Raw genomic sequence first — 26,018 nt, 5'->3', positions numbered from 1 at the left:
CTGATCAACCTCATATTGAGGAAATAACAGAAGAAGAAGTAATACTCGATAGTGTGGATCGAAGAGGGAAAAGGAAAGAGAGAGAGGAATCTGAGATATTAAAACCTTATTATTAGTATAATTTTTTTAACTAGTAGTATAATTTGAATTTGGAATAATGCAGGATGATGATATCCCAATAATTGAAAGGTTGAAAAAATTAAAAAATGGTGTGACAAGATTAAAGGGGAAGAAGAAACAAGATGATATGACAACCAAAAAGGTGATGATGGTAATTCTTTTTTTTTTCTTTTGGTAGAAGTACATTTTTAAGTGAAATTCGTTATCTTAATCTTTATTGAATTATATATCATGTGCATATAATTACATTTAGGCTTAAACATTGTAGCACCGTGCACCGTAGCAGAAATCGGGAAAGTGTCGTAGCACCATAGCAGTGAAGGAAGATGTATGAATCGGAAGAAAAATCGAAATGTTACAAGTAGCCGTGAACGAAGAAGATAAATCGGAAAAAATGGGATGACAAAATTTGAATATTTTTTTAACTAATAATATTGGTAAATAAAGCAAATCCATCTTTTTGAGCAATTTGAATGAGTGAATTAAGGGATTTGAATTGGTAATTAATATGGAGCTCACATTTATTAAAGGATTGTGATATTAATTTATGGAAATAACTATTTTATATTTCAAAAAATCAAAATCCAAGGGTAAATTTGGAATTAAATTAAAATCATACCGGCAGAAATCTAAAAGTGTAAATTTAGACATTCATGTAAATAAGTTTCTAAAACAGCCTCCGAAGATATTTTCTCTTATTATCTACTGTTACGAAAATTAAGTTGAAACTCTGACTTAACTTCTGGCTCTCCAAGCCAAAGTCTCGTCCTTCCCCAATTCATCACCCATAAGATTGATTCGGATCACCCGATTAGATCCACTCCCAAATTTACGCTTCAACACAAGTGAGTGAAAAAAAAAAAAGTACCTTCCAACTTACTTAGTTGGCAAGTAAGATTCTAGTCAATCTGGGTAGAATTGAAATTGATCTCCCAACCTTGAATTTTAAAAAAATAATAACAATAAGAGGAAAAAAAATTATACCAATCAATTACGGCACTAGAAAATACAAGGAAACATACGACTATTTAGTCAATTTCCAAGCAAGTTCTTCCGTCGAGGTATCCAAAAAAACAGTCCATCCCCAATTTATGGACACCTTAAATTCTTTTTTTATATTTTTAATTTTTCTGAAATGGGGTCCTCTCGTCTTCTTCTTCGCGGCTGAGATGGAGCCACGATGATAAGATTACGAGCATAAGGGCCCTTCCCAACAGAATCACAACACAATACAATCCACAGCTTCCAAATTATGGACCGTAGGAAGACAAATCACATGAACAATTCAATTCAACTAAATGCCAAAACCCTAACAACGCACTGTGTGGTTCATACTCCTCACCCACATTTCGCATCCAAATATCGAGGCCACAACAACAGAGAGGCAGAGAAAGAAAGGAGGAGTTTGGAATTGTACCTGAGAAGGAGAAGGAGAAGAGGAAGCTGTTTCAATGGCGGCGACTGGATTGGCTTGTTCTTCTTCTTTCTTCGGAGGCTGGGGGTCTTCGGTGGCCGGAGAGGACTACGCGGCGCTGGCAGCGGCGAAGACGGCGGCGGTGCAAGTGAGAGTGGGGAAGCCGGTGCGATTCCGGCCGATGATGAAGAACGTGAATGAGGGGAAAGGGGTTTTTGCGCCGTTGGTTGTGGTTGCTCGGAATCTCATCGGGAAGAAGCGCTTCAATCAGCTTAGGGGCAAAGCAATCGCCGTGCATTCCCAAGTAAGCTCTTTTTCTTTTTTAAATCTCAATTAAGCAAAAAAATTTAAATTAATGATATACAAGAAAGGAGTATTTAAGAAGTTATTCAAGCTCAAAAGGATTTTTTTAAAATAAAATTTGTAAATTCAAGCTCTAATTTCAGATGAAAAAAGTTAGTTTAAAATTAAACACTATTTTAGTTCATGTAATTTCAGTTCTAGTGCTCTCAAAACGTTCTTTAGTTTTAGTCTTACCTTTATAAAGTGACCAAGTAAAATTTTATTCAAAATTAAAGGAATGAAATGTGATTTAGAAAAAGATAAAAATAAAATTAAGAGGACCAAAATAGTCATTTTTTAAGAATATAAAAAAATTGTCTACTTAGATTTAACTCAACAAGTTAACACACTTATAATGAGTTCGAATTCTCACTCCCACATGTCATATTAAAAAAAGTACAAAAACGTTTCAAAATTACGAAGGCTATAATGTTTTTTTTTATATGAGAAATTTCAAAAGAATCACACTAACTGATGATTATAAAAATTAAAAAAAAAAATAATAATACTAGCTGATGATTATAAAAAATAATAATAATAATAAAAAGACCTAGACACGATGATCCAATTAAATCTAATCAACTTGAGGCTAAAACAAACGGCCTACAGAAAATTAACGAGTAAAGTGAACAATATTAGAAGAGGACAAGGCTGAAAGTACAAAATAGTTTACCAAAATTTTTTTTAACTAATCGTATATGAGTGCACAGAAATCATACCAAGCTAAGTCAAACTCATCAGTTGAAACGTTGGAAATTGTATGTTGTCATAAGCTGAGTTTCGATAAACCCAAAGCCGAAAAAACCGAATCGAACCCATCAACTATAGCTAAGACACATGTAGAACATAACCTCAGATTTTGTAATGTGTTGTGAAATTGATGGTGTTGATCAGGTAATCACAGAGTTTTGCAAATCAATTGGAGCAGATGGAAAGCAAAGACAAGGATTAATAAGGCTGGCCAAGAAGAATGGAGAGAAACTTGGATTCCTTGCCTGATCAGCTGCAATTTCAATCTCCTTCTTCTGCTCTCCTGTTTTCTATTCCATTCACTTCATCTCCATCAGTTGTAATATTATTTTCTTCATAACTCTTCACTTTTTAGACACAGAATCAATGTTCAAAACGAAACCATCTCACAGCCACAGCCACAGCCACAGCCTGCTCTCTGAACATGATTATGAAAGACATACAATACAATTTTACATAATATCAGTAGAATATTGCTTCATTTCTCGATAGGAATGGTCTAAAAAATATCACAACACTACTACAATCAAGGAAAATTCTGAGCAATTCAAAACAGACCCAAAAAGAGATAACAATAACGAGTATGTCGAAATATATCGTTTGGTATTATCCTCAAAATTTAGCAGCACATGTGACTGAGTCAATGATCAGACATTGTATCGGGATTTTGCTGACTTTTCCCTTCTCAAGTCCTCCTGCAATGAAATAAAACAGCCAACAGCCAAAGATGTGATATAAGAAATGGGAGCACAAAAGAGAGAGTGTTGAGGAAAATGAAAGTTAAGTTTACATGAAAGCTGTAGGTAATCTTGTCAGTGACGTCGATTATTTCCTTCCACTTCCTTCCGATGCTCATCTGCGTCGATTGATGAAAAGCGACAGAGTAAGTCACAGATTGTCTTTAGAATATTTAGACAAGTTAGAGCTTCAAACATGCTGTCGAGAAGGATAACCTAATTAGTTTCTAAAGAAGTCGTCTATGCGACAAAGAGAGGGAATGCCTTGGGTCAATCTCTGAGTTTTGCAAACAATTGAATAAGCCAAATCCTAAAGTGCCCTCCCTAGTCCATTGCATTGCAGATTGAGGTTACTCTTAGGTTCTAAATGTCACTTTTTTTTTTCTTTTTTTTTGAAATCCGTGTGCCCAGGCCAGCTAAATGTCACTTAATAAATGCATTTGATTTAAGATAAAAGCAATATATAATTCATGCAATGGCTCCCAATCTAATGAAATAGATAAATTCTAAGAAAAAACCGAGAAACAATACATTAAGCACCGGAATCCTTGCCAAATCTAAGAAATCCACACCTCCACATTTGTTGTACTAAAAAAGAACTAAGAAGTACTGGAATCCTTTAAATAAATCTAAGAAATTGAGCCAAACTTTCCTTTTAGATAGAGGAAATGAAGGAATACACATAGGCAATACAAAAATCAGCCCCAAAAGGAGCCAAAACTAAGCAAACAGGAGGGGCAAAACATAATTGGTAATCAACATAACATAAGATTCATAAAGACGACTAGGAACATCACATAATATCTCAGAGAGGACCATAGTTAGCAGGAAGAACCAAACCAAAGCCTCAAAGATAAAAAAAATAGAACAAAGCTCATGCCAAAAATGTGCAGTAAATAGTAATCTCGCGAATTACAGGCTATCACTACCGCATACAAAAACAGTAAAAACACGCAAAAGCAACGAGTACAAATGAGAAGTAATGCCAAACCTGGGCAGCCTCATTTGTGGCTGTCTTGGTCCACAATGCAAGTTTGTCCTGCCTCTGGCGCACACTAGCAACTACGCCACAGATCTCATCAGACTCCTCAAATTGTTCCCCAATCAAAGCCATCAACTAGACAAGAAACAAAACATGCAGTTTTAGATCACATTAACAACAAATTCATGTGGCCAACAGTAAATTTTTAGCCGCATAACATAATAATATTCTACAGTTTCTTTACCGTTTCCAGCCACATGTTATCAAGGTTAGCCTTTCTACTGCTTGTGACAGTCCATTTTCCTCCATTAGCGCACTCAGGATCTTCCCATTTCGGTTCAACTCCAGATTTGAACAAATGGAAATCTGCATTAGCCGGCAGCTTGCTCGGCTTGAATATCTGATCGTACAAACTGCAGAGAACTCGAAATTCCAAATCGTAAATACCGAATCTGGTCTGTCTAATGGGTTTCATCTAATTAACTCGTACCAAATCATGGTTCAACTCGCAAGAAAATCGAAAACATGACCCACACCATAAGAGCCATGCCCTAATCTATCATAACAGAAAAATAACTGCACCAAAACGTAATTTAGCGCCAACCCAGATCATTATTCAAGCTTAATTTAACCCTAGCGGAGCATGGGATCGAAGAACCTACCACCAGAATTCTTCGACGGTGTCGAAGGTATAGACCTTGCGCAGAGAAGTGCCCCAAGCAGCACCTTGCTTCGGCCTGGACTGGTTATCGAACCAAAAGGTCCACTTCCTCTCCAATCTGTGGGACTGCTGATTCGAATCAGCTACTTCCGCCGCCGCAGCCGCAGCACCTTCCACCGCTACCTCACCGGCCATCTTCAGCTTGGAGGAATTGGGGGCAGGAAAAAATCAATCAATCGACAAAGCAGAGACGACGAAGATTTAGGCTTATAAGTTTCATACCACAAATTGGGTTTCTCCAGAGCACGCGTCTTCTCAAGCCCTAGGCCCAAAATTATGGGCCGAGCTTCAAAACTTCATTTTTGAAGGCCCGTGAAAAGGGCAAATCACATCGATGTTATCGAGCGGCAGAGGAGGGAAAGATGATCATGAATTTGGGGGCTCGTGTCGATCAAATTGGCATGCAGACTAGGAATTCGCCACACACACAGCCACCTCAATCGGTTTCGTCTCTTTATTAGCTCAGCTCAAACTCCATTTTCTTCAATCGCAATCTCTGATCCACCGCCATGGCTGCTGCTGCTTCTACGGTAATGGACAGCGACGCAACCGCCACGGAGGCGCGATTCGCGCCGGTGACTCAAGACCGGAGCGTCCGCAGTGACCTGGAAACCACGCTACCTAAGCCATGTCCCTCTCTGAAACTTCCTAATTTGTTTGTTCAAATATGAAGAAATCAAAGTAACTGAGTTTAATTTGAGTACTTTATTTGAAAGCAGACTTGGCGCGGGCACTGGTGGCGCCGGACACGAACCACCCCGCTGGAACGGTGGGCCATCAGCACTACCAAATGACCGTTCTTCAGCAACACGCCGCCTTCTTCGACCAAGACGACAACGGCATCGTTTATCCATGGGAGACTTACACTGGTATATGCTTATACATTTCCATTCTCTGTTGTTTTCTTCTGTTTTTGAGTTCACAAAATTCCCAACTTCTTATTTTTTTCAGGGCTAAGAGCGATTGGATTCAACGTGATTATGTCGCTGGTTCTGGCCTTTGTTGTAAATCTCACTATGAGCTACCCCACTCTACCTGTAAGTAAAGATTGGATTTTTTTTTCTTCTTTAAGTTCAGTTCGAACCTCTGATATTTTGGTTTCTATGTAGGGGTGGATCCCGTCACCATTTCTGCCTATATACATATACAACATACACAAAAACAAACACGGTAGCGACACTGGAACCTACGACACCGAAGGAAGGTACACTACACTCCCTAACCCTACGAGAGGGCTAAGAGAGGTTTTTGCTCTTAAAAGTCTCGTTTGATAACCATTTCGGTAAACTGACGTAGGTATGTACCGGCAAATTTTGAGAACATGTTTAGCAAGTATGCGAGGACATACCCGGATAAGCTTTCGCTGGGGGAGATATGGGACATGACTCAAGGCAACCGTCTAGCTTTCGATGTCTATGGATGGTAATCCTTAATGATTCCATCAAGGAACACCTAAGATAAAACCACGTGAATATAATAATCTCTTTGATTTATCTGTGATCCATATTATGACAATGTAGGTTCGCGTCGAAGGTGGAATGGTTTGTGCTCTACGTGCTGGCGAGGGACGAGGACGGGTTCTTGTCGAAAGAAGCGGTAAGGAGGTGCTTCGATGGGAGCTTGTTTGAGTACTGCGCCAAGATGAATATGGGTACCCAATACAAGATGTACTGATCTTCCTTCTAGCTATCACTGTCACTATCCAATAATCTAATCTCCTACTTATCTTCCTTTCTTTGTGTTGCTGTAATAATTTCTGTTTTATATGGTTGTTTTGTATATTGTGAAATTATGTTTACGTTTACTTTGGTGTATTCACATTTTTCAGGATGTAGCTCATCAGACATTACTTTATTGTTAAATTTTTTTGTCAAATTTCAAAACATTTTAACTTGAAATCTTTGTTATAGTGTTGTAGTGGTACTGTGTTTGTAAACTCCATTTTTTAAAATGAAAAATCCGACGTTTTGCTACTTCTTTCTTAGTCGTCTACTTTAAGCTCAACCATGAATCAAAATGTAGAGTCCAAAATTAGCTCATTAATTTTTAATTTATAATCTATAATAATTTATTCCTACCATGAAAAATTAATTGTATTTATTCCTACCATGAAAAATTAATTTATAGATTTTTTGTTACATCTACTTATGTTGTAAACTCAACATTAAGATTCGCTATGGTTGATTATTATTACATCTACATATTATAAAAAAACTCTATCATCTTTTATGATAGGAAAAAATTAAAATCAAGGCTCAATTCTAAAATATAGGGTTAGAAACTGGGGAAATTTCTAAAATATAGGGTCAGAAACGAAATGACCTTGACCTCCTCTTTCAAAATAAATGACCAAAGAAATGAAATTACACTATTACCCTTCTGTTCGCTTCTGTTCCATCATCTTCTCCGTTTGAAATCGCTTTCGTTCCATCTCCTTTTCTGTTAATTTTTGTTCTTTTTCATTGATTTGAATGTTAGGGCTTCGATTTCCATCGCTGTTGAGGAGTTTAATGTTTTATTTTTCCATCGATTCTGTTTTTCGATGTTTGGATGAACGAATACAAGAATTACATTGCATCGATTTAATTTCTAGTGATGTGAGGTTTATTTAAAATATTTGTGGTGGGGTTAGAAGAATAAGGGCAAACTCGCGAAGTGAGATGGACCTCGAACGAGGTTGAAGAAATTTATTCTTTCGCTCAAGGTTTGTTAAGTTTCTGTCAAAATTCTCGGGAATGACCTAGGGCGAGGTTGAACCCAAGGTAATTAAAAGACACTCGACCTCGAGCGATGTTTGGAAGAAATTTCAAACCTACCTTGCTCGAGGTTCTAGTAGGCCTTTGAAAAATTTCCCAGGTGCAGTCTCGCCCGAGGTTGAGACTGAGGACTTTTCCAGATGCTTAGAAACCTCGAGCAAGGATTGAAATTTGAAAGTCGCTCGAAAGTTTGTGCTCTCTGTTATTTTTCTTAGGTTCGACCTCGAGGTAACCTCGAGGTTGAGCCTCTTCAAATACCTCGGGCTAAACCTCGTCCAAGGTCGAACCCGAGAAAAATAACAGAGGATTAACAAGAGTGACGTTCCTTCCTAAAAATCAACAAATAACATGAAACGAAAAAAAAGTAAAATCGGACAACGAAATCAACGAAAAAATACCTAATAGATACATTAAAATAGAGAGAAAGAAGAGCAATATTGAACTAAATGGTAGTACTGTAATTTCGCTTCCTTTTAAATTTAACTTCTTTTTAAATTTAATTTTATATTCAAATAGGTTTTGGGCACATTTAACTTCCTTTTAAATTTAATTTTATATTCAAATAGGTTTTGGGCACATTTTGAAAAGGTGGATCAACTTTTGAAGATCTCAATTTCCCTAGAAACTGCACTCCATTTCTTGTTCCAAGCAATTGACAACTTACATTTCTTGTTCGTTAAAAACATTTGTTAAATTAAAAATAAAATAGTTCTGGTTTTTTGTTTTATTTTCAATTTATTCCTAAAATTCTAGAATTCATTGGTATTGACACCAAGAATTTCTATTTTTTAAACAAAATATAAGGAGACAGAAAAACATTTCCAGAACCCGTTTGCCAACTAAACTTGGACTAAATTAAAGTACTATGATCAAACCAACCAAATCAACTACTGAGTAGTAGTGGGAGTAAGAACTGAGAAGTGAGAACAACATAAAATAAGAATTTTTTTTTTTTAACAGAACAAAAATTCATCTCTTTTAACCTAAGAACCTGCATCCATGGACACAATCAAAGCTCACCTTAAACATGCTAATTCATGGAACAATTTCATATCAACTCAAATCTAATTCATTCTTTCAAAAATATTCCAATAAACTTCACATTCATAGAGGTCGCTAATATAATAAGTTACTTTCTTTCTCGGATATCAAAAATGACGAGCTGTTAAAATCACAGAATTGAGAAGGATTGAACTCTAGAAATGAAGAACACTAAACGATAGCATTGGCTGCACTAGCAATCCTAGGCCATAAATCCGCACACTCCTTTCCAATGGGACCAGTAATTGCAGAACCTATAATAGCAGAGCAACAAAACCAACTTTATAACCTGTACAAGTAAATCGAAAAGACAAGGAGAAAGTGAAACTTTTAGATGATGACCGAATCGTACCTTTCATCTCTCCTTTTGGGTTCACGATCACGCCTGCATTATCTGCAGACACAGTATAGTTTGAAATCAGAAACTTGTACTCAAATTCAAATATATCAATTCTAAAATTACCATAAACTTCTGTTTGGGGGCTGTTCTCATACTGGAGGGCACAACAAAATTAAAAATTGAAGTATATTAAACTTGAACAATGTACTGCCCACATGGAGCAGATATGAGCATGAAAGCTTTAGCACATCTGCAACGATGGACACCGTCAATTTACCAGACTCGTAACTGTATCAACCATTGATAGTGAGGAGGATACCTGACTTATGCCTGGAAATGGAGTTGGATGGCAAACTATTGTACTCTTATATTAAAAAAAAGGAAATACAGGTGGTTTGGTACTTATTAGTTAAAATAAGGTTGTATTTAGTCCATATCAAAAAACAATTGCAAATTTGACTGAATTGACAATGAATGCTCTTTTCCAAATAAAAGATTTAATAGTAACTCTTCTCCTCCAACATATAAATTTTTTATTCAATTTTCGTTTGAGTTTTTGCTTTAAAAGAGATATTAATAGAAAATAGGAAAACAACCAGATTTCAATTAATTGCATATATGGGATAAACAAATTCATGGTAAATTCGGTAGAACGAACCTTTACCAAAAAAGCATCCCAATAAAGATCATAAAAAAACCACCCCACTTTACTAAACAAGTTCCAAACACAAATTCTTACAACTTCTTAAAACTAAAGAAACATCCAATGAATTCAAAACTAGGATTTTACCTTTTTATAACCAAAAGTCACAGTTTCGCTCCCTCTACCTAGGGCACCCACCCTAAGGCTCAAATCCAGGACATCCCAGGATTTTTTTGTGCTAATTCAAAGTTCATTCAAAGGTTCGCACTATAGACCTAATCTGAGTCAGTATGCCCAAAGGCCCAAGGCCCTTGACAACATAGCAGCGCCTCACCTCAGAGGCTAAAAATAAACATCCAAGAAATTAGGATTTTTTTAATAATATGTATTCCTCAAAGATATAGAAATCAATGAACTGACAAGGCCTATCTTAGATTAAAGAGACATGTTAATAATGAAATTCACTGGATATGGAAAATGCAGGTAACCACAATTCAGCATGGCAATCACTTATAATAACGTCTGAAGAAACTCAAAACTTGGATATGTTTGGTATCTATCACTCAAAGAACCATCACATATATAGTAAATCAAAGAACGGGCAAGCACTATCTTAGCTTCCACAGGCATGTTGATAATGAAATTCTCTTGGTTTAGACAAACGACAACAAGAAAAAATAATTCCAGATCAAAGCTAGAACTCTATTAAGAAAGAAGAGATATATACCTTCGAAGTACATGAAAACACCATCCTTTCGCCGCCACGGCTTGCGCTGCCTGACAATGACAGCCGGAAGGACCTTCTTCCTCAAATCGGGCTTCCCCTTTTTGACAGTGGCCATCACCATGTCGCCAACACAAGCCGATGGCAATCTGTTCAAGCGGCCCTTGATGCCCTTCACTGAGATGATGTACAGGTTCTTGGCTCCAGTGTTGTCGGCACAATTCACCGTCGCCGCCACCGGTAGACCCAGTGACATCCTGAACTTGTTACCCGCAGATCCTCCGCGCCCTAGACCGACAACAAACAAATCGTTCATATAGATTCCAGAGCTCACACACAATAAATCGAATCAATTAATCTCATCTAATAAATCGTGGGTTAGATGCACAATACATAAAAATAAAAATAATAATAAACGCAAAGATGAATGTTTCTGAAGTAAATCGAGCCATCACATGTTGTTTCGAGAACAGAAGGCAGGAAGAACAAAAAAGAATAGAGAGAAAGGGCATTAGGGTTTGCTTACCTCGCTTCGACATTTTTGCCCGCCGAAAGGAGAAACTGAGAAGCTTTGGGGCTTGTTGCCATTTTATATAAAGATGGAATCTAGGGTTTCTTTCGTAAGGGCCCAATACGAATAAGTTGCCATTAATTTAAAATTAAGTTTTTTTTCTTTTTCTTCTTTTTGCATTTTAAAATTTTCAATTCTATCTCGCTCAAATCAAAAAAAATAATAATAATAATCAAACTCAGTTCTCTCATGGAAATCGAGCCATTTTTGTTTTCCAGTACAAATAAACCAATTTTGTTTCCCTGTTACATCAATCATTGATCGGTCGAGGCTTCGAGATTACATGGTGTTAATGTCAAAATCTACCTAAATGTCGTAGAATGATCTAAACAGGAGCTAACGAGTTTGAGAGAAGAGATCAGCAGAAATAAATACAACGCTCAGATTAGTTTTAGGTACGACGCTTGTAAATACTACAGAAGAGTTACAGGTCTCATTGGTCTATTATATTATTATGCATGCAGTTGACTTGCTATTCACTATTGGCACGGGAGTCCAAGGTTTCTTTCCTAACCGATTAGCTCCATGTGTGTTGTTTCCTTAAGGGGGAGTTTGATCCACGTGGTCAACGCTCTAGTCTAGCCTCTCAACACCTGGGATTTTAGACAATATTTTAATTAAAAAAACCTTTAATATAGAATATAAGTCTATCATTTAAACTTTAAAATAAATAAATAAATATTTATTTATTTATTTAAAATTTATTTTTCTTACCTTCAAAATTATATATTATTACTTTATTTCTTTTATTAATACTATTAGAAAAACATTTATAAAAAAATTAAAATAAATATATAATAATATTATAGTATATATATGTTATATGAAAAATACAAGGCCTTATAGAATTTGGGGTCTTATTTACCTATATCTTTTGGTGGATCGATTGGTTTGATCTATATGTTTTCAATTTAAATCTAATACATATTTTTCTATATACAGGTGACTAAATAGATACATCCAAATCAAACTTAACAGTTGAAGTATAATGCAAAGATTAAGAAGAATATGGGACTCGTAACACTGAATGAGAGTAAGAAATAGAAGTGAAGGAGAGCAACTGAGCAACGCTCGTAAATGCTAAAGAAGAAGATGAAGGTGATTGGGGTGGGATTTGGGGATGCCCTGGGCATTAAATTAAAATATATTATATACTTGATAACTTATCTATCGGCTGAAACTGACCAAACCGAAGTTTCTGTCATTCAACTTGGTTTTTCGAATATGTTTGCTTACCTCATTCATTGGTCAAGTACTACTTACTTTATCATCTAACGAGGCGCATTGTATATAAGATTATGTTTCAAAGGTCATTGCACCATCAAAAGAACGACAGCTAATTCCTCATGCACTTCAAAGTAAAAATTATAGAGAGAAAAAAACACATCGACACAACTATTACAGTATACAACCATAGAATTAAACGTGAACACACGTATATAGATATATAAATATATATATTAATAAATGTGAGGGCATAAACCCCTAACATGTACACAAATAAAAGATTTTGAATTTGTTGATGAAATATCTACAAATTGAAAAGTGCTAAGTTTGATTGCTAGGTGACCTCACTCAAACTTATTTCTATTTTTATGACCCTTCCATCACTCTCTTTCTACTGCACATCAGAAAAGTTTTTCTAATATTCATAACTCAAGTTGGGTCCTGCAAAATTGTAGTTTTTTCCTTTTTTTTGTTTTGTTCTCCTTCTTTTTTGGTTATTTATTTAAAGAAAGCAACATAAAAAAAAAAAAATCAAATCCAAGATTGGATTGGATAGTTGCACTTGAAGGAGTTCACTCCACTGATATGAGCAAAGATATCTGAGGAATCAACCATACTATCTTCTTCCTTCACAACTACCTGCAAAAAAAGAAAAAAAAAACCAATATAATACATATTAAAAAAAATTATTACGTGCTTGCACCTACTATTATTAAACTTTTGACTAGAAGAGAGAAATACTTTCTTTTTCTTTTTTGCTTAAAAAAAACTAAAAACATGTTAGGAGTTTTCATTGGTGATCAGTACGAAGATAAATGGTGACAGATAAACACCGAAAAAAAGTGTTCTCTAAGGGAGCTTAATTACTTCTTCTTCATCTCCTTCGTGGTTGCTAGAAGCTGTCCTATGATTCTCTGTCAATTCGTCGTTCTTGGCGAACCGTCCCCGAACCCGTGGGCGGCTATCTGCTAGTGTTTTTCGGCAGGCATACTGTCGATTTTGGTTTCGGAGTCAGCGAAATTTCGAGTTTTGATTATAAAGAGAGAAAAGAAAAAGAAGGACCTTGATTTTCTTGCTGAAGTTCCTCTCATTTCTCTTCTTCATGTACCTATGAATCTTCTCCTTCCTCTCTTCTACGGACAGTTTCCCTACTTTGAAAGTACTGTCCTTCAAGCTCGAGAGATCCGATGCTAAAGAAGTGCAGTTCATTGCCCCACCCGCCAGTTGCAGGGTCTCATTGTTGAGCACCTGTAATATACAGAAACATAACAGAATGTTGAGTGAGAAACCGGAGAAATCGTGTCGAAGCAACACGATTTATGTATTCAATTTGACTAGAGTTTACTTGAAGATCTGCTGGGTTGAAAGTCCCCTGCAAACAGTCTTGGCTGTAGAGTCCACAGTTGTCGCCCTGAAAGTCCAGGTCTTGTGGCTGCAATTCAGAGCCCATCAGAGGGAAGATTCCGCCGCAACTTTCGACCGACGCTGCTGATGCTGGCAGGTAAGTTGCCATGGTTGCTCCCACGAAGGAGCAGGAAGGGGAGGAAGGATTCAGTGGCAAGTTGGAAGTCAAGGAAGACAAGCAATCGTCAACATAAATGGAAGGCAAGTCTTCAACTGGAGCCATGGGGCACTGCACCAGCCCCTCCATGATGGGATTGGGGTCTACTAATGGCATTTGGGCCTGCATTTGACAAACATCAAACTGCCCAGCTGACTGGATGGTCAGGTATTGAGGGATGGAAAATGAAGCGGACGGGGAGAAGTCAATGGAAGCAGAGATGTCATTGTCGAGTTCTTCTTGGGAATCGAAGATAGCTGTGAGATTACTGTTTGTTGCAGCCGATGCGTCGGTGGCAGGTATAAACACCGCACCACCGGCTGCGATGTGGTTCTCTGTTTCTGGGGAATGGTCAGAGGAGTTCTTTTCGTAACAGCAATTCGAGCCCGAATTGAACTCCAAGTTCTGGAGAGTCTCCGAGAACAGCTCGGGATCACAGAAATCAAACATCTGACCATTGATTGGACTCGACATCTCTTCCTGAAAACCCAATATCAAAAACCATGAGAAGAAATACAAAAACCGGAACCGGGGACTAAACAAGAATAATAGGGGTTTCTTAGATTGATCAAAAGGAAGAAATCTACTTCAACTTCAACCAATATGCCCTTAGGCACGGCCGTGCAGAAAGCGACCATCTCTTCAAACAAGCTAGAAGAAGAAGCACGATTCTTCATATTCAAAGCCCAGAAGATGGTAAGTATATATGTATGAGAAGTTGAAGATGATATTTTAGAACAGCAATCTAAAGCAACCAGAATTTGTGAAAGAATTTGGGTGAAATAATCAAAAGGAAGGAATGGCGTCTAATGCTGCAAGTTTGTTGTTGTGAAAAGTTGAAAGAGATGTGCATTTATGCTCATGTGACATGTAGGATTTCCAAAACAAAAAAGAAAGATTAAAGGCTAATGGGGTACTAAATTTGGTTTGGATTAGTGGGAGATTTCCCAGTTTGGTCAAACAAAGAGCATTTAAGATCACCAAAAACAACACACCCATGTGAGATGCTTGCCATGATTCTCCCTCGTTTTGAACAAGAATCCAAACCAAAAATGTTGGAACAAGAAGATTTAGAAGCCTCATGTTCCACAATTATCAAAAGGAAGGGAAAAAGAAAAGAAAAAAGAGCCCATTTCTCAAGGATAAAATAACCCAAATGGCAGCTGGGAATTTTGTCATAAACCTCATGGACATACATGGAAACGGAGACAAAGTTTCCTATTATGCATCTGTTTAATTAGTCAAGTTGTACGTAGACTGACCCCACCAACACAAACCGTTATTAAAAGGTAAAAAGAAGAATTCAAGCCTATTTCCCAAGCACAAAGAACTAAAATGACAGCTGGGAATTTTGTCATAAACCTTATGAACAAACATAGAAACAGAGACAAAATTTCATATTATGCAGATGTCTAATTAGTCAAGGTGCATGCAGGCTGACCCCACCACCACAAACCGTTATCAAAAAGGTAAAAAGAAGAATTCAAGCCTATTTCCCAAGCACATAGAACTAAAATGACAGCCGGGAATTTTGTCATGAACGTTATGGACATACATCAAAATCAAACTCATATCAAACAAAGAACCACAAAAGTTTCCTGCTGTCAAGCTGCGTGCAAGCTGGTCCAAACACTCGCAGGTAAAAAAGAGAAAAAGCAAAAGGATAAGAACATTACAATGGGAAGCATTTGCTCCGGCGCGGGGCGGACCACGTCCTGCAACATAGCTCCAACACAAAATCTTAAAAGGGGATATTTTTCAAAATGTGAATGAAGAGAAGAAGAATGGGGTTTGGTGAAGAGGAGAAGAAAGTGCAGTGGAATGGGGGAAGAAAGGGAATGGGGTATGGCAATAAAGCTCCATATGGGAAGCTAAACAGAAATAACAGAGACAGTTTTTATAGAACAAATGAAGAGAAAGGGGGATTTGTTTGTGTGTGTGTGTGTTTTTTTTTTCTTAATTTCTTTTTTTCTGAATTCTTGATTTTTCTAGAGAGAGAGAGAGGGGTAGTTATTTTTGGGTAAGAGAAATGGGGTGTCCAAAAGAGTTTGTTAATTGTGACAAATTGCTTTTCTAAGTTTGGATATGAAGTCCGTAGTAGTCAGCCAGACAATCCCCGAGTGGTCAACCCGACGGTCGCGGTGGGCCATTCTATATCTTGGTTTAACGTTGTATTTTGATCTCCTTTTGACACGTGGACAACTTTTGTCTTCAATTTTGGATTTTTAGTCACCATGTTTTCTTTATATCAAAAACTTAAAATGCTTACGTAATTCGAAGGGTCCAACCATCTATGTCCAACTAAAATATCATGAGTTCGAATACCCTACTCTCATACATTGTGCTAAAAAAATAAAGTTTAGCAAATATGAACTTAGCCAAGCAGTAATTAGCATCTGTCTCTAATCAAGAGATTATGAATTTGAATCCTCCACTCCCACTTGTTGGAAACGTTTTGTTTTCTATTTTATCTCATTTGTTTCTTGGATACTTCACTTACTAAATTTATTGATGTGTAGTCATAAGTTTGTATTAAATGGTTCCCATTGTGTATAAAATTTTACAAATAAGGTTTAAATTAGTAATGTTTTAAAAGTACGGTGGCCAAAATGGATGTTTTGAAAGTAGCGAGATTAAAAGTACAATAATCAAAATGAACTAAAACTGAAAGTATATGGACTAAAATAAACTTTAAAACTTGTATATGCGTGTATATATATTAACGTTAAGTTCAATCTTAGTTCCTATTTGCTAACTTTTATCCATTTTTATTTTGGTTTTTTTGCGCTTTAAAAAGGTGATCATTCAGTTCTTTTGTTTTCTTTTTTCATCTTATTTTTGCGATCATAGTTTTAGCACAACACTATGCTCAATAAACTTCTTGAAATATTTTCCTAACTTCATATTAAAAAAGATTTTTGTTAGGCATAGAATTTATATTGAGATTTTGCAAATACAAATTAAAACGGTAATTTTTTAAAATATAGGGATAGAAATTGATGTTTTGAAAGTAGAGAAACCAATATAAATAAAAGCGTAAAATAAAAATACCAAAGTAGAATTACAACTATATATTAAAATAAGGAAAAGAATCAAACTTACGACCTTTTAAGAGTGGTTATGAATATCTTAATCAATTGAGAAATGATCATACCACTGTAAAAAACTTGACAAATATTACTTGGATTCGTTAATTTGATATATTTTGGCTATCTTCTAATGCAATATGCAAAATTTTATCACTTTCACATGGAAAAGGACATTTCATAATTGATTTATCATTAGTTTTTATTCATATTCTTGATGTAACTAAGTCATATGAATTAGAATTTGATTTCGATTCCAATCAATTTCAATTTAAAAAAAATCATTTACACTATTATTTCCAATGAAATGATGATTATGTAACAAAATTCCCTGATCATATTATATGATTTTAAAACATTAGAACATAAAATTATCTCCAACCACCCAATGAGAAGAGGACAATTGGCCATTTTTTTTATAAAAATAAATGAAGATAAGATTTGGTTCCTAGAATTGGGATAAAAGAACAAAACATGATTAGCCAAGATTTGAGAGAGTTTTGATTAGATATCTAAGAAATTTTGATCTCTTGTCATCTCATTTCTTCATATATTTATTTATATGCTATTTTATTGGGCAATTCATCGTTCTTTTGTCTTTGGTTGAGAGTGATAAAAAAGAGAATCTACACTTGATTTGACCACCATGTGATAAAAAAGGTTCTAATCCTAAACTTTTGTATTTTTATACTAACCAAATTTTCATAAACGACGAGAATCTTATATTATTTGTCATTTCTAGTTCATCATTGAGAAAATAAGACGCAGGTAGAAAGTGGAGATTTGACATTTTTCTTAACCTCACTATGAGTCGTAAGTTGTTGTTTTCAATTGAAATTTTAAGAAGCTCTGGTTCAGTTGTTTCTCATTTATTTATTAATTATAAGAAAATACTCATTTAAAATTAAAACGCAGTGGAATCTATACTATTAATAATCTTTCGTTAGTGTACGAGAGATGGAATATAATCATGACATATAAAATATTAATACTATAAGGTCGAGGTCGGAGTAAAAAACAAAAAATGTATCTTAAGATTAAGATGGAGAAAAAGAATTTCCTTGGTCCCTACTAGTTTTTTTTTCTAAAAAAAAAGAAGATTCTCCACTCCTATATAAGATCAGGTCTCCACATGTTTCTTTATTTATTTGTTATTACATGTACCTTACACAAGAAGGGGAAAAATATATAACTTTCAAATCCAACCAAATGCCAAAAAGTACGAAAAATTCTTCCAATGTTACGATGGTATCTAATCGCTTACATTTCGTCGTACCATCCATAATTAAACGTAACATGAAGGCCATTTAACAAAATTATAACTTAAATAACGTCGTCGAAAAATAAACAAGTAGTGTACGATAGATCAAGAACCAAAAACAAAAATAAACAATAAACAATTTTGATCATTTTTTAAGTTTGTTTAGGCCAATTTGGTCATTTGGATTTGGATTCTCTCATCACTTTCTAAGAAAATCATTTTGTTAGACAATTTTCAATTTCCCCAAGGAAAAATAAAGCCAATCTATAATCTAAAACTAGCCTAAATGAATTACATGTTATTTTCCTTAAACTTGAATTATAAATGTCAAACTCATACCCAAAAAAGTTTTGATTACTAACTATGAATTTCAGATTATACAATCTATTAAATCTATAATCTAAAATTTAGAAACATAATGACCCTAATTGAGCTTACAATTGCTACTTACACTTATGTATTCATTTGTTTTATAATCAACCTTCTAAAAACATTTTCAAAATATAATCTAAATTTTGTTTTGAGAACCAAAAAAGTAGTTTCCAAAAACTTTTTTTTCCTTTTTTCTTTTTAATTTAGTCAAGAATTCACAGATATTTTGAAGAAAATTGAAAAACATACTAAAAAAGTAGCGAGAAAATAAGCAAAATTTTTAAAAATAAAAAACGAAATGGTTACCAAACATGACCTATAAAATTCAAAAATTAAACCCAAATCATTCAACTCAAATTCTAACTACAGTTCATAAACATTTATACCAATATAATGAAAAGAAAAAAGTAACATCCCCCTCCTTTTTTCTCTCCCTTCTTCAACAAAGCAAAAAGAATTTATTTCATAAATATCCAAGATAATGCCAAACAAGCCCAAAGACAATGCAATATATTGAGTAAAAGTTTGAAGCATTTTCATGATAAACACCAAGCATTAGCCACATTTGGCATTGAAATTCCCTTCTATAAGAGCAAAAAGAAGAAAAAAAAGAAAAGAAAAAGGTTCATGTTCTTGCCTAACTCCACGTTTTGAACCTTATGCTCTTTTGCAGTTCAGAGATATTGTTCCAATCCACAGATCTTACGTACATTTCTTTGCCTTTGCTAAAGATGAAACATATTCCAATTCCAAACACTGAGGGGATGTAGGAATGTAATTTCTCTGCATTATTTTGTACTATTCAGGACTCATCTTTTTACTCCATAGATTTATACCCAAATCCCTGGATCTTGTGTTCATTTCTAAGGGAAAGAAGGGGGAGGCCCTGGCTGAAGGGAATAAATAAAAACAAACTATAATGCAACTTTGTCAGTAGAAAATGTATGATTGAAACCAAAGGTTAGAACCAGATTACAAAAACACCTACTAAGGCTGTCTCACTTTTTAAATGCCCCCTATCATGTAAGGATTTGGTTAAGCAAGTTCTAGATATTCTTCGTTCGATTGCCCCCGCCCTCCCTCCGTCGTTGTTCTCCATCCAAATACGACGTGGGTACTTTGGGAAAAAGTAACTCAAGGCATCCAAAAATCGTATCAAGTCACCTTAATTGGACGATAAGGCTTTCAAACTAATGAGAGAATCCTGTTTTTGGGAAGACACCTTATCGAGTGCACCAGTTAACCATTCTGAAGTGAATATATTCAACTCTTTTATGTTTTCTGGCCCTCTTTTTGCTCTCTTCACTGATACTCAGACAAAACTTGCAGCTACTTTTTCCATAACTGCAAACTTGTCATATCCACCTGTCTCTGCTTTTCCTCCTATCTTTTTCCTGTTTGGGGTGGGGGGGTCCCTTCTGCTTAATTTTCACTCAGGTCTATGATTTTTACTGGTATGCATACAAGAGGATCCACAAATATAAGACAGCAGATATTAGTTCAATATGATCAAAAGAGGAGAGAGCTCTTACCTGCCCATCTGCTATTGGCGTGCGATGGAAGTAGTAAAGAACTGCACATAGAGATACTTATGATTTATGAAATGTAGCTTGATGACAGGTTAGGATTTGTACCATAGCGTTCTTCGAGCATATCAAGAATCTTTCATTAACAAATCTAGAGTTAGCATCTGAAGAGGGTATCAAAACCCAATAAAGTTATTGATCCATAAGATTTGAGAGTAACTAGAACCAAAATCTCATGAGAGAAAGCCGGTTCCATGTCTTAGCATCCATGTACAACAACCAAAGCCTTAAATTAACACACATCATTCTAAAAATCCAGAAAACAGTTGATACACAGTGAAAATACTCAAGACTCTCTCTCACTCATTCATACAGAGGAGGGAATTCTCATGTTAAAGGGATCTTACTTCACAGGAGGGGTCACTCTCCTAGGCCTTTTCCCTCCCAAAAGGAGAAGAAAGAGTTCAATCCTTCTGAGAAAGAACCTCTCCCATTTTCTTCCTTTCTAGGAAGTTTCTCCTCCAAGAAACAAAGAACTCCAAGATCCTCATCCTGGGAGGAAAATGCACCTGAGTGTATTTCTTTCTTCATTGGTGCAACAGCTTCTCACCCAAGAGATGATGATTTTGTAATTCGACATCAAAATTGAAGTAATAACAATTTTCATTAAAATAAAAGACATAATCAGGTCCAAGGTAAACAAAGTACCCTGCCACTCGAGACTGAGCATTATGGAACCTAAAAGTAGTCTAAAGAGATCAACCTTCATCATACTAACAGTGTGAGAAATGAATTTTTCAACAATTTGAGTTAATACAGAACCTATATCATTGGATCAAGTGAAGCAATTACCTGAGGTTTCTAATTTTTTTCCTTTCAATACTCGCTGTATTGTTAATGAGAATGAGGGAATATGATGTCTTTCTACGTTCATCAAGAGGAAACTAGAAAACTATAAATATTAATTCTATGTTTTTTTTAGTACAACATGTGGGGGTGGGGGATCGAACTCATAACTAAGAGGTTGGAGATATATGTCAATTACCGCTGAACTATATTTTGATCAATATTCAACATGAAGCATGAAATTTCATCTGTCAAATTCATTTATTCTTGATTCTCTGGTCTATATTTGGAACCAGCTGATTGGCAAATATGTGTGGTCAACAGTAGAATACAGGAATGCATAATATGCATAAAAATTTTTAATTAAATAATCAATGAAATAGTTAAAGGAAAAAAATGAAGAATGAATAATATAATCACAAATAATTAAAAATAAGCACAAACTCTGAAAAGAATCATAACAAAGTCTTCAGGTGAAGTATCTTGACGCATGTGCAAAACCCCACAACTGCATAAACCAAAAAGCTTATATAAAATCGAGCACATAATATTGCTAAATATACAGCAGAATAAGGCACGTGCATGGCAGTGACCAATAGAATCCCGTACCGCAACCTGTCATGCTCACATAAAGAACATGATGTAATGACAGGTGAATTATGGAGCACCAGTACCTCACATCAATTTTTACAATATTTAAAAATGATAGATCTACCACCCAGTCAATTGGTGGACATTCAAGCCATCATGTTTGAGAAATTAAATTTACCTCAACATTTTTCAGCTCAAACTCTGGGTCATGCGCCAAGCATAAGCTACCAAATGTGTCACATGGTCCACTAGTTCCACTTAATCTTGTTACATGAAAGAAAGCAATTGAGTAAATTTTCCCATATGACAAGCGGTGGAAAAAAGTACCAAGCAAATAACAAAGTAACTCACAATTCTCCATCCAAACATAAGGCAAAGCTACCACCACCTCCAAGTGCTAGTAAGTCGTTCAAGCAAATATAATAATAGTGGTTAGCTCCTGCATCAGTGCAACAGAGAAAGATCTGTTAAATATCAGCAGAATAGAATTATGGCCACTTTTGTGGAGATTGGCTGGAAAAAAAAAAGGGGACTAAAAGAAATTGCCGAGAAAAGGGGAAAAAAAAAGAAAAGAAAAGAAAGAACCTCCAATTGTTAAAAATTAAAAACGAAGTATAGTAATAACAAAATATTTTGCCGAAGAACACTCGAAGGGAAGGACTGAAAATGTGTCAAACTCCATAACGCTCCCAAGACCTCTCTACATGACACCCCTTGAAAAAAGAGGGAAAAAAAAAACGGAGACAACCCCCCCAAAAGTCTTTTCCTTTATCCCAAAATGTCTCCATAGAATATGATTCAAATCCTCAAACACTTGTTTTTAGAGAATCCACCGTTGGGATATCATCAATACCATAGACAAGGACCTTTAGACAAAGTTGACATTGATTCTCTCATGAGCAACTGGCCAAGAGAAAAAACCTGATCTTATTAGGGATTTTAATCTACAAGAGAAACTCCTCGACACTTCAAAAGAGACAAATGTGACTATCACTGCACCCAAGTGAAGAAAGAATGATAGGAATAGTCATTGGGGTAAATCGAGTTATTCATAGAATAGTAAGGGTATATGAGTAATTATAAGAAATTGGTCAGTAAGGATTTGTTATAAATAGGGTGAGGAAGAAAGGATGAAGTAGGCAATTGTTTAGTGTGATTTAGGCTTGAGTAAGACTACTCAAGAGATGGACGATCCAAGTACCTCAAAATTACTTGGGAGTTATTCTAGTTATTATATCTTTTATATTTTAATATTATTCTAGTTGTTTGGGAAGCTGTTTCACGAAATTGGAAAGTTGTAATGTGGTAGTTCTTTAGGGGAGGGCCTCCTCAGCCCTCGTCCTTAGGATGTTTTCTCCTTTTTTTGGTCTAATGCATGATGTTTCTTATAAAAAAAAATAATAATAATAATATAAAAAAACAATTCTAGTTGTTTGGGTCCTATCAATGAACTCCTTGTAAAGGCAGAACAAGAACATATCAACAGTTTCCTCATCAGAAAATGCTCTCCCCAGATGAAAATACATGGAAGAAGTCCTCTAAAAAGTAAAAAAATAGAATAAATATATGCTGCTTTGAGAAAGAAAGGTAGTAAAGGCGAGGGAAAAAAACAAAGGAGACCATGAATTTCCTCCGAAATTTCCACCAAGACATGCAAAGACATGCATGTATATAAATGAGACAAATTATTTGTAAGCTAACTAACATATCTAAATTTAGTATCAACCAAACAGAACTTTCAAAAATTGAACAAGACATGTGCAACCATTATATAGAACTAATATGGTTAACAGTATCACTGCAAATCTTCCAAGAACAAGCACATGTGTGGGAAGAAAAAACAAAATACTTACCAGTTGGTCTAAAAAGCCTTGGTTCACCATATTTTGTGGTAAAGACAAATGTTTGGCTTGTTCCCTATAAAAAAAATACAACCATAAAAATTAGATAGAGCCACATCCATTATGAGTTAAAGGACAAAGAGATGCAGACCTATGTAGTTCATAAGAATTTTAATTACAGATTAGCTTACTTTTATTCTGGATCAAACTCTTGTGAAGAGAATCCTTCCAGACCACAAAATTTCTTTTTCATGAATCTAACTTGGTGTTTCACTTCTTTTTATGGCAAACATGACATAAGTTTTATAATTTATGTTAACAAATTGAACATCAACATGAAACGAGGGAAAACTTTGTAGTTTACATGAAGCAGCTAAAAAACTCCTAAAATGCAATTGCCTTCCCTTCCCCTAGGCTCAAAAGTCCTATCAATGTGCTATAGTTTTAAAGAGAGTTATGAGAAAAAGCTACCAACTTGATACTTTCTCTTGGGTGTAGGCTCCAACGGGCATTCTAGAAGACCACCAAATATAGCACCTCGTGTATCTCCAACAATCTAGATAAAGAAAAATACAGTTTTAGCATTTAAAGGCTCTATCATCAGTGAAACTCATACAGTAATGGGAATTGACGTACCAGTAAACAAGGGCCAGAAAGATCATGGCTCTTGCGAATAAGTGTTCGAAGAGATATACCATGCTTCGCCGTACTGCCCTTCATTTGAAATGAAATGTATCGGATCACAGATCAACTATAAAAATAAAGGCTTCATTCATTATACGTCCAAGCTATAATATATCAGCTGAACTACCTGTACATTAGGATCCATTTGCACCCTTTCACAATGTTGGGCAGACAACATCCCAGGAATTCATACAAGTCTTCAGAAATAAAACACGACTCATCTGTGAGGTCTGATAAGGGCTTTCTTGGAGAGGGCCGCTCCATAGCTTCTTCAAATACATCTGAACTACAAGTGCTCTTTCCAGATGCTGGGTCATCGTCAACTCCTGGTATATTCAGTTTTACCTTTTTCTCATGCGCTGAACCACAATCCTCATTTTCTCCCTGATTACTAGGTACTTCTTTCGTCTTGCATACTAGACTACGTTCTGTAAGAGTATCTGAGCCTTCCTCCTGGAAATCATTGTTTGCATCACAAAATTGAACCGAGGGAGATTGAACTGCATTGTCGTCATGGTGACAACTAGCTGATTTAGATCCATGTATGGAATGGATTACCAGCGAAAAATACGAAGACAGTGATTTTCTTCCTTTCGATTTTGGCCTGGCCTACAGAATTAAAACCATGTCACAAGCCAACAGCCAATGACATTCACAAATGTATTCGTCAAAGAAAAACAACGGCAGAGAAAAGGAGACAAAGCATAAAGGTTGAGACCTCACTCATATACTAAAACTTTACCATCGTGCAATTCTAAAGTCCAATATTAGGGGACTGGAGGGGCAGAAGTTGCTAAACTCTAGCCACATACTTGCGAGTTGCAGCACAAAACTTCTGGTTTTGTTTATCTCAGGCCTATTATCCTTTCAAGCACCCATCCCGTTCCATTTTTGTATGGGAGAAAAAATATTAAAAGATGTAACCAAGATGTAAATCAATTACCAAGTACAATTAATATGACACCTAAAGTCCTAAATACCACAAGCATAATTCCTGGAAAGTCGTAATGGCCATATTAGTACTGAAAAGTACTCAAAACATTTTGCTCAGTGGCAGCCCTTCAAAGCCCTGATGAATTGATTAATCCCCCCACAAGATCTCACATTTTCAAATACCCACAAAACCAATCCCCAGCCAACCCATAAACTCCCAAAACGCATAATACCCAGTCGCCACAATCTCTAAATAACATAAAAACCTCCCGCAAATCAATCAAGCCAAAAAAAAAATATCACAAACAAGCTACCAAACAGAAGACAGAAACAAAAACAAAAACCTGACTACGAGGATCAGGGGGCGACGATTTAGAGGACGACGAGCTAGTTGAATTGGAGAAGAGGCCGAAGACTTTCTCCTTCAGGGAATGCATCTGGCTCCGGTGAGAAGATCAAAAAGAAAACGGGAAATTCAGTAATCTCTCACGCTCGGGTTGCTTCGACCTCCATGCTTCTCTTCTTCTGCTCTGGCCTTGGGTACCCCGCGGATGAAGAAATCAAAGAGACAAGAAGAAAGCGAAGGCGGTCGGTGGAAGAGAGGGAGGGATGGCGTGTGGCGAATCACAATCTGCTGCAGAACAAATTGTAGAAAGAGAGCGGTGGCGACGATTTCTATCAGACATTGTCACATTTGGCGCTGAAATTGAAACTTCCATTTCAGGATAAATTTTCAACATTTTTTTTTTAGTTTTTTTGTTGCCATCAAATCTATGTATCTTTAGTTTTTATTTATCTATTTAATTAAAAAAAATTGTAACAAACTACTCAACTTTTTTTAGTACAAAAATCGAGAGTTCGGGGTTCAGATCTTTGACTTCAAAGACAAGAGCCGGTGTGAATTACATTGAGCTAAGCTCATGTTGGCGCCAACACAAACATAACTCAA

General features: G+C 35.8%; 6 protein-coding genes across 8 annotated transcripts; 2 read left to right on the top strand and 4 right to left on the bottom strand.

Annotated features, from left to right (window-relative positions):
* Positions 1-1,410: 1,410 nt before the first annotated feature.
* On the top strand, positions 1,411-3,107 carry LOC111009630 (protein PROTON GRADIENT REGULATION 5, chloroplastic). Its single transcript, XM_022282771.2, has 2 exons — positions 1,411-1,838; positions 2,771-3,107. Exons 1-2 carry the CDS (start codon positions 1,572-1,574, stop codon positions 2,873-2,875), a joined length of 372 nt encoding a protein of 123 aa, XP_022138463.1. The 5' UTR covers positions 1,411-1,571; the 3' UTR covers positions 2,876-3,107.
* Positions 3,089-5,249, bottom strand: LSP1 (Eukaryotic initiation factor 4E protein). Its single transcript, XM_022282770.2, has 5 exons — positions 5,008-5,249; positions 4,590-4,758; positions 4,355-4,480; positions 3,417-3,482; positions 3,089-3,321 (listed from the first exon to the last, which is right to left on the bottom strand). The coding sequence occupies exons 1-5, from the start codon at positions 5,199-5,201 to the stop codon at positions 3,274-3,276; spliced, it is 603 nt and encodes a 200-aa protein (XP_022138462.1). The 5' UTR covers positions 5,202-5,249; the 3' UTR covers positions 3,089-3,273.
* A 208-nt stretch (positions 5,250-5,457) lies between these two features.
* LOC111009628 (peroxygenase) lies at positions 5,458-6,870 on the top strand. Its single transcript, XM_022282768.2, has 6 exons — positions 5,458-5,696; positions 5,786-5,935; positions 6,018-6,103; positions 6,176-6,270; positions 6,363-6,488; positions 6,587-6,870. The coding sequence occupies exons 1-6, from the start codon at positions 5,576-5,578 to the stop codon at positions 6,738-6,740; spliced, it is 732 nt and encodes a 243-aa protein (XP_022138460.1). The 5' UTR covers positions 5,458-5,575; the 3' UTR covers positions 6,741-6,870.
* A 1,998-nt stretch (positions 6,871-8,868) lies between these two features.
* On the bottom strand, positions 8,869-11,235 carry LOC111009851 (large ribosomal subunit protein uL14x/uL14z/uL14y). Its single transcript, XM_022283076.2, has 4 exons — positions 11,097-11,235; positions 10,574-10,858; positions 9,216-9,257; positions 8,869-9,117 (listed from the first exon to the last, which is right to left on the bottom strand). The coding sequence occupies exons 1-4, from the start codon at positions 11,107-11,109 to the stop codon at positions 9,035-9,037; spliced, it is 423 nt and encodes a 140-aa protein (XP_022138768.1). The 5' UTR covers positions 11,110-11,235; the 3' UTR covers positions 8,869-9,034.
* A 1,346-nt stretch (positions 11,236-12,581) lies between these two features.
* Positions 12,582-15,804, bottom strand: LOC111009824 (uncharacterized). 2 transcript variants are annotated; one of them, XM_022283039.2, is made up of 5 exons: positions 15,606-15,804; positions 13,714-14,409; positions 13,431-13,616; positions 13,236-13,358; positions 12,582-13,007 (listed from the first exon to the last, which is right to left on the bottom strand). In XM_022283039.2, the coding sequence occupies exons 1-5, from the start codon at positions 15,651-15,653 to the stop codon at positions 12,900-12,902; spliced, it is 1,161 nt and encodes a 386-aa protein (XP_022138731.1). In that variant the 5' UTR covers positions 15,654-15,804; the 3' UTR covers positions 12,582-12,899. The 2 variants fall into 2 exon arrangements, with proteins under 2 accessions (XP_022138731.1, XP_087982767.1); XM_088126641.1 differs by lacking the exon at positions 15,606-15,804 and adding an exon at positions 14,517-14,739.
* A 5,545-nt stretch (positions 15,805-21,349) lies between these two features.
* Positions 21,350-25,783, bottom strand: LOC111009852 (uncharacterized). 2 transcript variants are annotated; one of them, XM_022283079.2, is made up of 9 exons: positions 25,414-25,783; positions 24,695-24,745; positions 24,264-24,589; positions 24,089-24,161; positions 23,928-24,008; positions 23,465-23,528; positions 21,963-22,050; positions 21,790-21,874; positions 21,350-21,528 (listed from the first exon to the last, which is right to left on the bottom strand). In XM_022283079.2, exons 1-9 carry the CDS (start codon positions 25,504-25,506, stop codon positions 21,490-21,492), a joined length of 900 nt encoding a protein of 299 aa, XP_022138771.1. In that variant the 5' UTR covers positions 25,507-25,783; the 3' UTR covers positions 21,350-21,489. The 2 variants fall into 2 exon arrangements, with proteins under 2 accessions (XP_022138771.1, XP_022138769.1); XM_022283077.2 differs by having other exon boundaries at positions 24,264-24,745; positions 25,414-25,780.
* Between the last annotated feature and the right edge of the window lie 235 nt (positions 25,784-26,018).

This window comes from Momordica charantia (genome assembly GCF_013281855.1).
Source record: "Momordica charantia cultivar OHB3-1 chromosome 7 unlocalized genomic scaffold, Mcharantia_2.0 BLBB01000007.1, whole genome shotgun sequence".
In the NCBI taxonomy this organism is placed as follows: Eukaryota; Viridiplantae; Streptophyta; class Magnoliopsida; order Cucurbitales; family Cucurbitaceae; genus Momordica; species Momordica charantia.
The sequence above is the reverse complement of the archived record's forward strand: the minus strand, read 5'-3'. Positions and strand labels throughout refer to the sequence as shown.

Bases quoted from the DNA above. Each gene is read 5' to 3' on its own strand.
- LOC111009851 (XM_022283076.2), bottom strand. The intron at 9,258-10,573 runs GTATATATCTCT...CTGTGTCTGCAG, and splicing joins TGTTTTCATGTACTTCGAAG to ATAATGCAGGCGTGATCGTG. The intron at 9,118-9,215 runs GTACGATTCGGT...CTGCTATTATAG, and splicing joins CCCAAAAGGAGAGATGAAAG to GTTCTGCAATTACTGGTCCC.
- LOC111009628 (XM_022282768.2), top strand. From the start codon at position 5,576: ATGGCTGCTGCTGCTTCTACGGTAATGGACAGCGACGCAACCGCCACG. The intron at 5,936-6,017 runs GTATATGCTTAT...TATTTTTTTCAG, and splicing joins TCCATGGGAGACTTACACTG to GGCTAAGAGCGATTGGATTC. The intron at 6,104-6,175 runs GTAAGTAAAGAT...GTTTCTATGTAG, and splicing joins TGAGCTACCCCACTCTACCT to GGGTGGATCCCGTCACCATT.
- LOC111009630 (XM_022282771.2), top strand. From the start codon at position 1,572: ATGGCGGCGACTGGATTGGCTTGTTCTTCTTCTTTCTTCGGAGGCTGG. The intron at 1,839-2,770 runs GTAAGCTCTTTT...GGTGTTGATCAG, and splicing joins CAATCGCCGTGCATTCCCAA to GTAATCACAGAGTTTTGCAA.
- LOC111009824 (XM_088126641.1), bottom strand. From the start codon at position 14,606: ATGAAGAATCGTGCTTCTTCTTCTAGCTTGTTTGAAGAGATGGTCGCT. The intron at 14,410-14,516 runs GTAGATTTCTTC...TTGGGTTTTCAG, and splicing joins GCATATTGGTTGAAGTTGAA to GAAGAGATGTCGAGTCCAAT. The intron at 13,008-13,235 runs GTAATTAAGCTC...CTTTTTTTGCAG, and splicing joins ACGAAGGAGATGAAGAAGAA to GTAGTTGTGAAGGAAGAAGA.
- LOC111009852 (XM_022283077.2), bottom strand. From the start codon at position 25,506: ATGCATTCCCTGAAGGAGAAAGTCTTCGGCCTCTTCTCCAATTCAACT. The intron at 24,746-25,413 runs GTTTTTGTTTTT...TTAATTCTGTAG, and splicing joins CCCCTGATCCTCGTAGTCAG to GCCAGGCCAAAATCGAAAGG. The intron at 24,162-24,263 runs GTAGTTCAGCTG...AATGAAGGGCAG, and splicing joins AAATGGATCCTAATGTACAG to TACGGCGAAGCATGGTATAT.
- LSP1 (XM_022282770.2), bottom strand. From the start codon at position 5,201: ATGGCCGGTGAGGTAGCGGTGGAAGGTGCTGCGGCTGCGGCGGCGGAA. The intron at 4,481-4,589 runs GTAAAGAAACTG...TTTCTTGTCTAG, and splicing joins ATAACATGTGGCTGGAAACG to TTGATGGCTTTGATTGGGGA. The intron at 3,483-4,354 runs GTTTGGCATTAC...CAATCGACGCAG, and splicing joins CCACAAATGAGGCTGCCCAG to ATGAGCATCGGAAGGAAGTG.